The sequence below is a fragment of the Anticarsia gemmatalis genome, chromosome 4, assembly GCF_050436995.1.
Source record: "Anticarsia gemmatalis isolate Benzon Research Colony breed Stoneville strain chromosome 4, ilAntGemm2 primary, whole genome shotgun sequence".
Lineage (NCBI taxonomy): Eukaryota > Metazoa > Arthropoda > Insecta > Lepidoptera > Erebidae > Anticarsia > Anticarsia gemmatalis.
Window position 1 is genome coordinate 9658525 of NC_134748.1, and position 15609 is coordinate 9674133.

Here is a 15609-nt window from a genome sequence, read left to right on the forward strand (position 1 = left end):
ATCGATATTTCACTGTCTGGTCCTAAGGACTAACGAATATGAACAGTAGCTCAATTCTCTATTACTATCGACTACCGACAACCGACCTGTCATCGAGAAATTTTGTATGAAAATCTGATCAGCGCCTCCGACGGGTGTCGTAGGAAATATTTTGGCAGTACATTCTAAATGTCAAAATTTCGATACTCGATAGTACCGACTGTACAGGATCGCGCTACAGAATACAAGAAAAAATACTCTATAAATAGTGACTCATCTACATTTAAATCTTCCGTGATTACTATCTACTATTTGAAGTACCGTCCATTAGATTCTAATCGGGCAACATAATATTGCGTGTTACGATTACTCTAATACGAAATTGTTGAATCAAAAGTAAACACTAGATATTTTCGCCGAAAGACCCGTAGTGTGTGTTTTTCTGAGAATTTCAATCGCGCCATTGATTACGTCGGACACAGAAAGTTATGAGGTGTGCCTTTACTTACAATGTATTGACACTTATGAACGATAAACTTAAAAAGGAATAAATAATAGGTTTGTTTACCAGACTAATAGAGTCAAACACCTAATGTACATATGGTTTTTTCAAGACCTACGATATTTCAGAGCAGCAAGTACTGCATAGTACAATAGAGAACTCAACTAAGATACACAATACTTACTGGTTGTAGTTGTTGTCACCATTACGCAGTATCTTGAATTTGATTGTCATTGTTAAAGAACACATGTAGGTATGTATTTTAAATTATTCTAATTATATTTAAAATGATATAAATAAAACTACGCTGGTAGTTGTAAAAAAACTGTATTTAATCGTAAAGTTGCCAATGCGTTATATTGACGCTGTTCATTCTGTTCCTTGCGCGTTTACATTGCAGAGTAGAGCCCAAGGTCTCACCGGGAGGACAAAATGGAGTCACTGTCAAAAGAAAATAAATACACAAATATTAGTTACTTTTAGTTGTACTATTGCCCGTGGTGCCAAAACTTTGAACTGGCAGAGCCAGTGGCGCTGATCCTGTCCAAAGTTCTGTGGTACTATTAAAAAAAAGATCAAATTTATCACTGTCTCATTGTTGGTCAAGGGTTTCTTCGCAGAATAGGGTAGGGTCTAGAAACAAGATCTTCAAAGATTGGACTTCAAAATCTGTTCTAAAGCACTAACGCATTGGAGTGCCAGTGTTCAGTTCCATGATATAATGTCATTTAATTTCAACAAATTATGTTATTTATTTTATCTTTACAGAATTATTGAACCTTGTGCAAGCAATAAAGTTCGATTATTGTAGTGTTTGAAATAAAACAACTTATTTTGTACACCAAGCTTATTTATTTATCGCAAAATAATAATAAATACATTAGCAAATACAAGCGAAATTCAGATCATTGACCCTAAAATATGTACGTAGATCGGTTTCAATAGAGCATTTGATAAAACAAATATAATTATGTACTAAGAATCGATTTGTTCTATGTCTACCTTATGGTTAGCCGATATTGGTGGGTATGACCGAGCCAATGTACCGGGTACTACAGTCGGATTACAAAGTAAAAAGACAGGCAGGCCGCAACCATTCGTAGCACCATTTGGGTACACAGCCGTTTGCAAAGCGGGATGAACTGGCTCCTCAGCACCGCGCACAAAAGACATCGTTGGTATTATATTATTGATCATGGCATCATGCGCTAATTCTTCTATGTAATCATCAACTCTTGAACGACTTGGTCTCATATTTGGCAGCATAATTTCCGTATTTTCAGGATTCAATACATCTATGTCATATTCGTCATGGGTCTTCGAAGGTGCAATTTCGTGAACGTATGACGAGTAAATATTCGGTAGAGCCTCCAAAGGTAATAAAGAGTTTGACAATGAGTTATCATCGTACTCATAGTTGTCCATGTCGATGTCCATTAACACTTTTGTAGGTGCTTGGTCTTCGTAGGACGCTTGATTGTTTTCTTGTACAGGTTTCAAGTATTGGTCGCTCCAAACAGGTGACTGTGGCACGTAGTTAAATGAAATCCCATCGCCTCGTACAGGATATGGAGCGTGTTGCGAAGCCTCATAGAACGTGTCGTCGGAAGTCGGAGGGAGAACGATGACGTCATGGCTTGAATATGTTCTTCCAACTTTTGTTTCACCTTCTTCTAAAGGCATAACAACATGGTTCACGATATTTGAATTGTCACTAGTTACAAGTTTCTGTGCTGCATTGTCATTGGATGCACTCAAAGGTCCTTTATAATTAGTCGGAATAGCGCAAGCTAAACCGATGCTAGCACAAATAACAATATGCACAACAAACATCATAATCAACTGCTCTTTTAATACTAAGCTTGAATTTGAATATAACTTCAGTACAATGAACGTTAAATTACAAAATTCAGCATATTTTTGAACTCATTGAACAATGTATTTGGTTTCATGTTACAATTTCCACAGCAATTATTTGCATCGCCGCACTGCGTAATTATGAATACCTATTATGATAACAAAATCAACCAATATCGTTATATTATCATGTAATAAGAAGATTATAAGGGTGTATAGTTAGTACTTAGAATAGATACCGGATATAAACTAAAAATAAAAAACTGTTTGGTTTTAATTCAAAAGAACCAGAAGGAAACATGAAGCAGTTCTCGATTTCTTTATAAAATCTTGGCAGACTATTATTTTTACCTTTACAGGTAAAATAATGTGTCCATTTATGCCTAGGCAGGCCTAGGCTTCCTTCGCCCCTACGCTGGAGGGGCTGGGAGAAAACATTTTCAGCTTCAGGTTACTACTGTGTTTGACAGTTTTATTTCACCGCTCTCAAAATTTGTTGGGACATGTTAGATACCCTATACACTTCTTCAAGAGTATGTTAATTTTCCTTCCTCCTAAGAATAGCGCGTTGCAATAAACAAACAAAAACACTTCAGCTTTATTATGTCAGTAGATATAGATTACGCACTTACGACTCTTCGCACATATGCAATTTTGTGAATAACTACGTAGTATTTTTATTTATTGAACTTTGGAATGAGTACTTGACGTTCATAAATAATTTGAAGCATTACTATTATTCATGTTATCAGGTCATATTATAATGCTAGTTACTCACTGACTTATATATGTTACTAACAGTTAAATAGTGGCTTTAAACCCTTTGAAGGTTTAGGCTACTGAATAAGATTATAAATAATCGCCATCGTTAAACCCTGGTTGCTAGTTATAGTTTACTGAAGTCATTTTATTAAATGCATTTTATTTAATGTATTAAAAATAGGTATATTTATTTTTCAAAATAACTTTGTCGGCTGATGAAATAATTAAACAACACACTTCTATGAAAATGCTTTTATTTATTTGTGATGTATTACAAACATGGTCGGTATAAAATTAGTAAAAAAGAATAAATTACATTTTAGTTCGCCATTGTTTCCATTAAATCAGAGTTGATTTTCCAAGATAGTTCCAGTTTTCTGTTTCACGATAGCAGGTGTCCTCAGAGTTTTGATGTTTTTGATGTCATTCGCCTTCTTGATGTCGCGCTTGTTGTGGAAACCGAAGTCTTCTTCAGCTCTGTACGCGGAGGCACCATACGACGACGGCCCAGAAGCGTGGGCTTTAGCTAAACTGCCAGACACCACCGATGGTGAGCAACTCAACAACAACGGAATTCCACATCCTCCGGTGTTAGCGCTGGGAAAGACGCCGACTGCACCCCCACCTGACGATGAGCCTCCAATTGATCCACCAAGTGAACCTCCAATTGAACCAGAGAGGCCACCTCCATAAGCATTTCTGGCTGATTCATGCGCAGGCTTCCATCTGAACATGTGCTCGGATCCTAAGCCTTCCATAGCATCACGCATACTCGGATGGAAGCTCGAAGGAGCAGCTCCACGGACCATATCGTGCATGTTGGAGTGATGCATCATGTTGTGATGATATCTCTCAGGAGTGTGGATGTGGTGTGGATGCATATGATGCTCAGACATCTCAAAGTCATGTGACATTCCCATATTGTTAGGAATGAAGTGATGCTCACCATAGTGGGAGTTTCTCAAGTGATCCATCCTGTTGAAGTCTTTCATTGGTTCTTCAGCTGCCTTCATTGAAGCAGAGTGTCTGTTAGATTGAGCCCACCGCATGTTGCCAGGAATAGTATCCATGTGATGCAAATGTCCTCTTGTACCATCAAATTCAGTCAAACGGTGACGCATGTGGTCATTATCTGATTTCAATTCTGTCAAATGATGACGATGGTCTTCTGCAGACTTCATTTTAGTTAGTGGAGTATCGTGCTCCGATTCATTGTAGTCAATCTTGTGGTGTTCATTGTTGTGCTTGATAGAGTGCTCAGCAGCTCTCATCATATTTTCATTTTGTTCATCAATATTATGGAACTTATGCAACTGCATCTCTTGTCTTTCCTTGTCTTCAGACTTTACGAGAGAGCTTGGAATAGCTTCCTTTTGTTTTATTCCAAAATTATGAGAATTATTTTCTTGTAAAATAGACTTCAAGCCTGCAGCTGACTTTTCAGAGAACATGTGAAGGTGAGTTCCCTCCAGCGTTTTTTCTTTATGATCTTCATCGATGTGTTCCACGGACTTTGGAAGCAGGCTGCTTACATGTTCAATCCCGGTTAAAGGTTTTTCAAGCTTCAAATGATGTTCTGACTTTTCAACTAAAGGTTTAATTTCTGTGCTTCTCTGGTGCTCCTCCAATGCACTAAGGGTCTTCACGGAGTCCGTGGACGCCGCCATGTGGGTGTCTTCAACATTTTGTGAAGCCTTAAACAAAAGATCTCTGTTCACGCCCAAGTTTTTTCTTTCTTGTCCTTCTGCTTCTTTCATTGAAAGCAAATGATGGTGTTCCTGAATGTTTTGTATATTTTCCATGGGTCTTTCTTGACCAGAAGTAGTATGTTCTTCAAAGAGTTGTTGAGCACTTTTTTCATGTTCGTGGTGTTGATGGTTTTCGCTTCTCAGCATATGATTATTCTTGATATCGACGCTTGTCATTTGAATGTCATCAGAAGTGGATGGTGTCAGACGATCTTCAGTATGCTGGTCTTCTCTGGCATGATGTTCTTTCAACTGCTCTATGGTTGCTGCGCTAAGTGGTTTAGTTTTGTCGTCTTCTTTTTCTACTGATTCTATTTTCAAATGAGTGGTATCAGCAGCTCGCAAGTGTTCATCTCCAACTAGTTCTGCAGGAGAAAAAATGCGGTCTTCTAATAGAGATTCGTGTTTAGTGGACGCTGCTCCAGATTGATCTAAATGTAGGCCGTCGTGGTTATCGGCAGACTTGAAGCTATCTTGAATATTCCTGGCGATTTCAACAGTGTTATGAATGTTCTGTACAGCTTCCTTCCATTGTGCCATTTTTTCTTGCTCTGATCTTGCTATCGTGAGGTGTACATCGTGCGTAGTTTCCGAGTCTCTTGAGGCTGTAGCGTGTAAACTCGCCGTATCTAAGTTTTCGAAATTCATGTGAATGTGCTCTAGTGCTTGTCTAACACCTTCAATGTCTCTATGCAAGTCAGAGTCCGATTCATCATCATGCGCCATTTTCATGGCAGCACTCTTCTGTTCCATTTTCATTAGGTCACGTTGTAAGTTCTCGACAGCGTCCTTGGCCATCTTGATGCTGTGCTTCATATCTTCCTCGGTGGTGTGCTCGTGGTTCATTTCTTGGGGAGAGCTCCTCATCATCTCTTTAAACTTGCCATCTTCGTCACACAATTTGACTTTCACTTGTCTGCCACATGACTCCTGGGGATCAGCGTTAGCCTTTTCTTCATCGGAATCACGATACAAGCGGTAACCAGATTTTTTCTTAACGATCACCGGCTGCTTTGTGAAACTTCTCGCCAAAGGAGAAGGAGTGCCTACTTCAGTAATGGCACTAATTGGAGCGTGTTCTTCTAATGTTGATTTCTTATCCCTCTTCAGAGATTCCGGAATGCTGGTATGGACAGGAATAGACCAGTCAGAAATCCGATCCGTATTATCTAAGCCTTCTTCCTGTAGCGTAGGCGCTGCCAAGGCGATAGACGCCAAAGCAGAGAGAAGTACTAGTGTCTTCATGGTGTGACTTCGATCGTTTGATGCTGGGGACAATCTGCATGAGGCATTTATACTAATTGAATCTCAGTACATTTGTTCGTCGATCGCTAAACAAAACAAAACGTGCTTGTTGTTACTGACACACAAATGCTGAGACGACACCTTCCGGTTCGGAACATATGCGCCATACTGTTGATTTCCATTCCTAGAATGTGAATTACAAACGGTGTCACCTTCTACAATAGTAATTTTATTGATATCATATCAACTGTTTTTCCTGAAACAGAATGAATGTTCCAGATTTTTCAACAATACCAAATAATATTAGAAATGTATAAAAAAAAATGTATAAATGTATTGATACGATAATACGATGAAATAGGGTTAAAGGTTAAGTTTTACTGGCATAGTTACGTAACGACTTACTTAAAGACAAGCCTATCTACTCATCTAATATAAGGGACTTATATTTATTTCATTTTTTCATTTTTATTTGCAGTAACTGAATCATTATTACTACATCATAAATTCAGTACATAAGTAAAAGGCAGGCTAGGTAATATTATACATTTTAAACACAATTGTAGGTTCAGCTAAATCTTTAGCGATCCTAACGGAAATTCTAACTTGTTTAAAATTTTATCAGAAAGTTTGGTAGCTCGCAATACCAAATTATATAAGGACCATAAAATCCATTGATTACATAAAAATGTGTGTGTAGTTACATACATATCTCCTTATCCTATATATAAACGTAAGCGTGATAGTATAAAAACTAGGAGAAAAAGGAGTCTTTATAAATTATTTCGAATATAATTTCCCATTTAAAAAAAAGTCTTAGCATTGTACAACTTTTCATGTATTAGACTGCACACCACCCGCGGGTTTACTTGTGCATATCTCATAATTATGCTCGATCTGTGTATCCACCTAACAGTTTTTAAACACTTTTTAGGTGTCCGATCAGTAGCATTATATGAACTTATAACGAAATCTTTAAATTACAACTGAAATCGTTAAATTTATTGAAGCTAAGCTTATATCGAAAACTACAGTGTTTCTGAGAAATAAAATCAGAAATATTACATTTATAAGTGAACGTAGTCAAAAATACAGTCTATTTCATAGATAACCTACAATCTGAAACATCCACTTTCGTTTTATAGACCTTTTTAAGACCTCTAAACTAAACTCTTTTCATTGCATCTCACGGACAAACCCACATATTTTATATTATTGAGTTTCAATTCAAGTTACATTATTGTCATTTCAGCCCAAACTGTAATAACATACATTGAACGTGACTTGTATTTCCGATTGACATGGTTTACAAAGTACATAACTTCACTAACTTTAGCACTCTGGTTCCCTCACGAGATTTTTTAAAAGGACAAATGATTCTTCTGTTTATTTTCAAATCGTTTTAAACTTTCACCAAAAAATTTGTGAGCTAGCGAATTCCGCCTAATCTAAAAACAAAAACGATTATTTGTATGTTTTTTTTTAATATATAGGTAATTTTTATTTTCATAATATGACTCGGGTCATCAAAATCCCTATTGGAACAGCAGATATATAGAACGCTAATTGTATACCAAGTGCTGAGCTACTGTTGTTAGTTCAGCTTGCAATGGCTTTATCAACTTCATCTGTTAAAGTGTGAGTGGAAAAGTTTTCATAGTTCGTGAGTATACAGTTATACACCAGCTAAAAGATACTTATTTAGCTAAGTTTTGAAAACTGTATGAAGTATTTTTGGTCTTACTACTTATGAAAGAAAGAAAAAAGTATATTTAATAAAACCAGCATTATTATTAGTTATGTCAATGATGACTATGAATGTAATAAATAATTTCTTACAAACAAACAGAAAGTTAAATCGTTTATTATATTAATTGCAGTAAGTCCGCAGCTTACACTGCAATTTCGCATGAATGTGATATTTACAAGAACTTACTACCGGAATTTATTGCTCCACCGAATACGACGACCATGAAATTATGATAATGAAATTTTCATGTAGGTTATATTATTTTTTTAGTTACCTTTAGAATAAGGTCATTCCTGGTTAAAGGTAACCCTTAGCCATTGGATACCAGCACCAAGCCTAGTCCACGAAGGACACCCATCAATATATTTGGCAGGTAACTACGCTTCCGGCTGGGACGCGGAGTATCCGGTTGGAGGTACCGCGTCCTTGCCACGTTATGGTGACCGTGGAAGGAACACCGTCAGGTTTTTAGTCGGTATGCCCAAGCTATAGCCGGAACGCCTTGTCGGCGGGAGAGCCCGACAGACCCCGGCTTTCCTCCCTGGGGCGGGACATGCAGTAATGCATTTTTCCGACGTAAAAAAAAGAAAAGGTACCTACGCTTCGTGGACTAGGCTAGGTACTATTCGAACGGGTGCTCTAGATGAAGTACCTCGAATACCAGAGGGCCTACTATGGTTCGTGAAAATAAAATTTCGTGAAATAAAATGATATATTACCTACGATTTTCGTCGTCTAAAGCAATCGGAAAACGCCTTATCCATGGAAAAAAACATTCTAGCTAAGGCATTCTGTCAGCTCAGTTTCAATTATGTTGCAATACTTCTATTGTACTCAGTAGTTTAGTATCTGATTTATCTAATGTTGATCAATCTTTGCCGCGCATTGCGGAAAAAACAATTCATACTTAGTTTTAAAATCATGGATCACCAAACACAAATTGAAAAAAGGAAGAAACACGTAAACCGTCGCTGAAAGGCCAATGTTCGAGCCGAACATAACTGTCGGACTATTTATTGACAAGTTTAATCTTCATTTCTTTTCAAATTTGTGCTTGTTCGTTTGTTTTGTGGCCAAAAATTCTAGTACACGGTTATCTCAACCCAGAAGCTTACAGGTTGTTTCTGCTGGAGAACATAGCGAAACTTATAAGCTACTTATTACGCTCGTTTGAAGTCCCAAAGAAAGGTCAATATGTCAAAGGCTACGGACTCGCACTCCCACCCATAAGATAGAATACAATAAAACCCAAAATATCCAGTAGCTTCAGAGATTTGAATTACTTATTATCTCCCATATCGATTTAAGGTCAAACTTGCGTTCCACAATAAAGAGGGTAATTGTGTTAGATGAGGAAATTAAATTATTATTATATAATTAGAAATAATTATCACATGCTCCAACGGTGAAGAAAAACATCGTGAGGAAACCTTGCATGCCTAAAAATTTGTTTAATACATTTATTGAGGGCATGCAAAGTCCCCAACCCGCACTTGGCCAGCGTGGTGGACTCAAGGCCTAACCCCTCCCTCATTACGGGAGGAGACCCTTGCCCAGCAGTGGGACATTAATGGGTTAAAAATAATAATATAAAAATGGGTTAAATTTATTTTTATTTTATTTATATTATATAATTAAGTACAAGATTAGGAATGATTTATTATTCGAATATCTTTTCACGAAAAAATACGTTTATCATATTACTGTAAGGCAGTGCAATGGTCTCTTTCAAAATAAGGAAACGAAGAAAATTACTTAAGTTTTGGGTTCATTTCATGAACCAAAAATAAATCATTATAATATATTAAACAAAACAAACTAACATGTATTTTATTATTTATTACAAGATATAATAATAAGTTAAGATAAAACAAAAAAACTCAATACAATTATAATATTTAACAAAAACCTTTACTTATCATTGTCGCCTTTACCATAATTAAAGTTATATCTACAACATTAATAATATTTTTTGCGAGGAACAAAACGTACTAAATTTGAGTGCGGATAATCTTTGGAGACTACAAAATGGTTGCCTCGTGGTTCAGGATAGTCTTCCGATATCTTGTGGTGGCTCACAGCATGATCCGAATTAACCCAAATTATATTGCGTTTTTTTCTTAAAATATCTTCTTTATTGCCATCTTTATGATGGCCAGTGTTCTCACAGCTATGGATGTTTAAAATGTGATTAAACTCCCGCCCAAACATCAAAGATTTATGCAACACACCATTGACAACCTGCGATTTTTTATCGCTAAAGATAAATGCTGTCTTTAAAATAAGAACAAGTATTAATGTGCCTTTCATTATGATTTAAGTTGATGGAAAAGATAATCCCGTATTTACCGATATTAAACGATAGCGATGTTGTTTTCTATTGTTTTTACTTTATACATAAGCGGTACGTGCCTAAATCTATTATTATCTTCATATTATTATGAGGACTACGATTCTACGCGATACATTTTATAATAGATGAAGCATTTTACTAAATTGTTTAAATTCCTGAACGTGATTAGAGAGAGGAATACAGTTTACCTACCACAATATGCTTGTGACTACGAATCTCCTTTAAATAGATCTTAGACTCAATAGGTCTTGGGTTCGAATCCCAACTCGGGTAAAGTACTATTATAATTTTTTATATCAGAATATTTCTCAATAGCCCTTAGATTAGTAAATTGTCCAAAGGGCCATAGTATCTACCTACGCCTTCGGGTATAACAAGCGTGATATTATATCTGTGTATATTACAGTAAAACAACAAAATCTCACTCGCTACAGTATAATGTCAGAGTTCCACTGAAAACAAATACAGGCGCCCATAGCCAGTTGCGCTCACCGGTCGGTAAACGTTCTGTGGATTAAACAAACCTTGGCGCAGTCATTCCATAGATGGGTGACCGCGTAGTGGTATTTGAACTGGGCGTCTCCGTGATTCGGAGGGCACATAAAAAGTCGGTCCCGGTTGTAGTCATTTAAGATAAAAGTCGATAAGCCACGTCAAAGGCTTTCGAGCGGCTTGAACAACTTTGACATTAGGTTGACCACTAATCATACGATAAGAAGAATCTTGAAAACAAATTACAAAGCTGAAGCCTTTGAGCATTTCAGGTCTATCGTTGCGTTACTCATTTTACCTATTCTATACTTTGGGTAATACCAAACGAGTTTAAATTAAACGGTGTCATATAGTATAAAATTTAATCTTTATTAAAGCAATCATTAAAAATATACAACTATCTTATTGCTACCACACAAATAAATACATTTCCTTAACCTATAGCACTGAAACCTTGTAAAATCTACGCATGCAAACTTCGAACGTGTCCGGTTTCATGAGCAGGTTCTAGATGTTGATGACTCGATGTCACTTCTGAAGATTCATACGCAACATCTTGATGAGGTTGTTCTTCCACATGTCTATATGAATTGGCGATAGCTGACGCTGCACCATGAGATGATTCCACCAAGTGTCCCGAGGAAATTGAAGGTGAACAGCTGAACAGTAACGGAATATTGCAACCAGCGACGTTAGCGTTCGGGAACACGCCATACGCAGGTCCAGACGCTACCGTAAGAGCCCCACCGTTGAGCGCTAATCCTGAAGAGACAGATGCACCGGGAGAACCATATCTTGCCATTGGAAGATGAGCTGGTCCGAATGCGTGTTGAAGTTGATCCATGTCAGAGAAGGCTAAGATCTCTGGCTCGGCGAGTTGTTCATCGACGGAGCGGTAGTGCGGGATTCTGTAGCCGTATTGTGGCAGGTTGTATCCAGGGGCGCTGAGGTGGTAGGGTGCGGCGAAGGCGGGGAGATGTACTGACTGAGCAGCAGCGGCGGCGGCTGCAGCAGCACAGGGTGTCACGTACTGGGGAGCATACTGCGACCTGGCCTCTCGCAGGTACTGGTAGTTGTCTGAATACTGTCTGTCGAGCTGCTCCTCAGATTCAGGGTACGTAGGAGCACCAGTGACGGTCAGCGCAAAAGCCGCGAACACACAAGCCAGAAGTGCAGTCTCCATTGTTACAGTGTTGTGATCTCCAAGACTAAAGCTACACTAATATATACACAAATTGCACTTGGGTTTTCTACGTCATTTTGGCGAAACAAAATACTTAGTTTGCAGTCTTCATACTAACACTTGACCGAGAAAATACTGCTGATTTAAAACATTGATCTTACTTGTGTGTTAAAATTAGGACACCAAGCTAATGCTAACATTCTTTTCATATATTCTTATTGAATTTTGCTATACACCGGTGACTGTTTACCTCCAAACCTATAACAATATGACTGAAGATTATTATGAGCTATTATCTATGCCTTATAGGCCTGGCTGTTATAAAAAAATTAAAACAAAAGTCTTGAGAAGTAATTTACTGTTCGATTTGGTTTTTCTTATTACTACGATGCAAAATCTAGTGACTGCTAAAAACTCTTTAAACAGTTCCTATATATTTGTTTAAAGTTTACCAATCAGCTCTCGCCCTTGACGTAGACTCTAGAAAACTCATACAGCAATGGGACAATAGTATGTCATATCCACGTTCATTATAACAATATTACGCACTTTTTCCTCATTGGATTAAGCAACATGTGCGGAAGCATCTATGAACTATACATTCACATCAATGTCATATCGAGTTCTAAATCAATGCGTAGGTAATATGTGATGAATCAAGTACATAGGTAGGTAGGTAGATACAAACAGGCCAAGCAACAATCAGATTTCATATTAAACACGATTACAACCGATATTGGGATGATAAACTGTTGATTAGCTTGTTTTGACTCCACGGCGCTACGGATTATTTGTGATATGATTAGTTTATAACACGGAAATGTGGCAAGATTTGTACCTAATATTCACAGGTGTTAATATTAATAATAATTGTACTTATAATATTAAGTAAGGCTGCTACAGCTGAGTGCTCGACGTATTCACCTCTTACGCAAGTGATTGAGAATTAGTAGCCAAAGCAAAGCACAATCCCTTTTGTATTGGTAATTATTATAAGTATAGATAATAATTAAGTAGGTATCGTTTGTACTAGCGGCAAAAAAGAGTAGATAATTAAGGTTCGATTTATAAGCTATAATCCCTTTTTCAGCTTATCTACTGGGTATCAGTAGAATTAAGGCGCCCACTAATGAATTGTTCATAAAAAGACCACTTTCGCTTTAAGATTTGCACTTGAGTCATGGGGACTTCTACAAACATATAATTAACGGTACAAAGTACAACCAGACCCGAAACAAATATTTGTGGATCACATAATTGTTCCATGTGGGGATTGAACTCGACCTCCCGTTGCAATGGTAGCGGCGTTGCGACTTAACCACTGCCCCGCGAAGGCAGTTAATAAGATACAGTGCTCCTAGTTCCTAATAAAAAAATCCTAATAATAATGATAAATGTTATTTAATTATGACATAACATTTACCATAATCACACAGGGATCATTTACCCCATACTCTTCTCTTGCTACGATCACTACTGGACTTCTTATATTTCATCCTTAAATAACCCTTAGGTATCATACCAACAAACCTTGCTTCAATACATTTTCAGTCATAAATTCGTACTTTTATTCAATAAACAATCGAAATCATATCGCTACTCGTACTATTGCAAAAGAATCAATAAGTTACATTTCAAAACAATCACGTAAATTGTTCGCAGAATTGTAGTGAAACGTAAACAATGCTCACTCAAGTGCAACCGATGCATAAAATTAATTATGTTAAATGAAGTATATTAAATGCTTGACCTACATTATTTTAATGGAATGTACTTGTATCTAGTGAATGTGGACTTTGTCCTTACCTTAGTGATTCTATGAAATATGAAATTGGTAACATAGCAAATTGCTCATGAAGAAAAAACTGATTTGGTAGCCAGTTTCATTAACATAGAGTTGGAAATGATAGCAATGCTTGAAATGACCATACATAGAAATACTATATGACTACTAGAAAAATTTACTTGCATTCAACGTCAGATAGGTAGGTACATATTAGATTTGGAGACGGACATAGTACCTACCTATACTTTTTATCCTAATGACATGTTTCCATGGAATAAAATAATTTACAGACAGGCGAAACCGCTTGTGCAACTAATTATTATCCAATTTTTAGGGGTCTTCTGAACGATCTCTCCGTTGAATATTTTATTCATATTTACATAATTAATGAAAAGTGGGTTATACCTGCATTATTTACCACCGTTTTCATTTTTGTACAAAAACATTTTTGAACCGGGTCGGATTTTGGGCCATGACCTTTTGTATGAAAATCTGATCAGCGCCTCTGACGGGTGTCGTAGGAAATATTTTGGCAGTACATTCTAAATGTCAAAATTTCGATACTCGACAGTACCGACTGTACAGAATCGCGCTACAGTATAATCACTATTTGTAGTTATTTTATTTGAAGTAGGTAAGTTATTACATGGACAATGTTGAACTCGAACACACTGCTTAGTGAATTCCTCTCTGACGTAGCCGGGAATACATCGGCATCCAATGTTGCACTCCCATGTTGATGGACAGTAAGCTACAATTAAACAACATACTTGTTAGTACTGTATCATCAATCAGGAGTGTGTAAGATAGAAAGACTGTGGTCTCGATGATTTTCGGAAGTAGGTAGGTACCTACTTAGTATTTCGGAAGGACTACTTCCGAAACGTAAGTCGTATGCCAGTTGTCAACTAGTCAGCATAGCAATTATTTTATGACATAAAATGTCTGAGTTTCTACATTTCCCCTACCCAGTGTAGAACCGCCTTGAACTGACTGTGTCCGGGGCCCCGGGACACTTGCGCTGTGACCGCTTAGGTATAACCCTTCTCTTTAAGAAAAACTTTAGACCTACACTATGTAGACCTAAAACTTGTTCATTTTCTAAATCTGTCACAGAAAGTGCTGCTACGTGTCCAACGGAAAAAGAAAAACATTTCGAGGTAGGTAAAATGTTGATGGTTTCAAGCTAGTCTACAACGTATGTGTCTTGCATAGAAAAGGCGCCTTGGTTGGTTGTTAAATTAGTTATTACTAAGTGTTTGTGTATGTACCTGTTGCCAACATCCTTATATTCACACAAGTCGGAGCGCATCTCCATCCACAAAGCGAATATTCTTCATTTTTACGAATACAGATTGAGGTTCTATACAACACCACAGTTTTTGCACATAACAACATAATAAAAATTGTTAACATTTTCTTGTTTATTGTAATCAGTTATAGAAGTTATCGTTGATAATAAAACCGTTTGTAGAATATTGTTGCAGTTTGATGTCGAATAAAAACCGAACTACCTTTTTAACTTAGATAATCGCATATAACATCAGACAAGTAGCTGTTTAAAATATGTTTTACTGAGCAACAACATCCAGTAATAAAGTATGATATAAATAATTTAAAAGAATTTTGACAGTTTTTTTGTATACATTTGCAGTCACTATATTATTATCTAGTAGGTAGGTACTTAGCAGATAGCATGGCCGACAATTATTCTGAAGCTGTACGGCTAACGGATAATGCACTGTGATATGGTCAGACGACAACTACCTAATGAGGTCATTGGAGGTAGCTCAAGGTTTTGTAATCAGGTCATCGTTATCTGTTTGAGTTTGTATTTACTAGGTATTACACCTATTAGATACTTACTTACCTACTTACTAAAATTAATAGCCTAAAATTTAGTTTTTTACTACGGTGGCTCCGTTATCTTTTGTGTTAATATGGACTGTAAT

General features: G+C 37.0%; 3 protein-coding genes and 1 long non-coding RNA gene across 5 annotated transcripts; all 4 read right to left on the reverse strand.

The window, feature by feature from the left end:
• Window positions 1–792: 792 nt before the first annotated feature.
• Window positions 793–15080, reverse strand: LOC142987801 (uncharacterized). 2 transcript variants are annotated; one of them, XR_012960544.1, is made up of 3 exons: window positions 14929–15080; window positions 14304–14408; window positions 793–922 (listed from the first exon to the last, which is right to left on the reverse strand). It is a non-coding gene; the product is annotated as an uncharacterized LOC142987801 (long non-coding RNA). The 2 variants fall into 2 exon arrangements; XR_012960543.1 differs by lacking the exon at window positions 793–922 and adding an exon at window positions 9668–10013.
• Window positions 1320–2435, reverse strand: LOC142987799 (uncharacterized). The gene has a single exon (XM_076136735.1). The coding sequence runs from the start codon at window positions 2315–2317 to the stop codon at window positions 1457–1459; it is 861 nt and encodes a 286-aa protein (XP_075992850.1). The 5' UTR covers window positions 2318–2435; the 3' UTR covers window positions 1320–1456.
• LOC142972488 (uncharacterized) lies at window positions 3338–6123 on the reverse strand. The gene has a single exon (XM_076113667.1). It carries the CDS (start codon window positions 6091–6093, stop codon window positions 3445–3447), a length of 2649 nt encoding a protein of 882 aa, XP_075969782.1. The 5' UTR covers window positions 6094–6123; the 3' UTR covers window positions 3338–3444.
• Window positions 11037–12069, reverse strand: LOC142987800 (uncharacterized). The gene has a single exon (XM_076136737.1). The coding sequence runs from the start codon at window positions 11869–11871 to the stop codon at window positions 11152–11154; it is 720 nt and encodes a 239-aa protein (XP_075992852.1). The 5' UTR covers window positions 11872–12069; the 3' UTR covers window positions 11037–11151.
• Window positions 15081–15609: the final 529 nt, after the last annotated feature.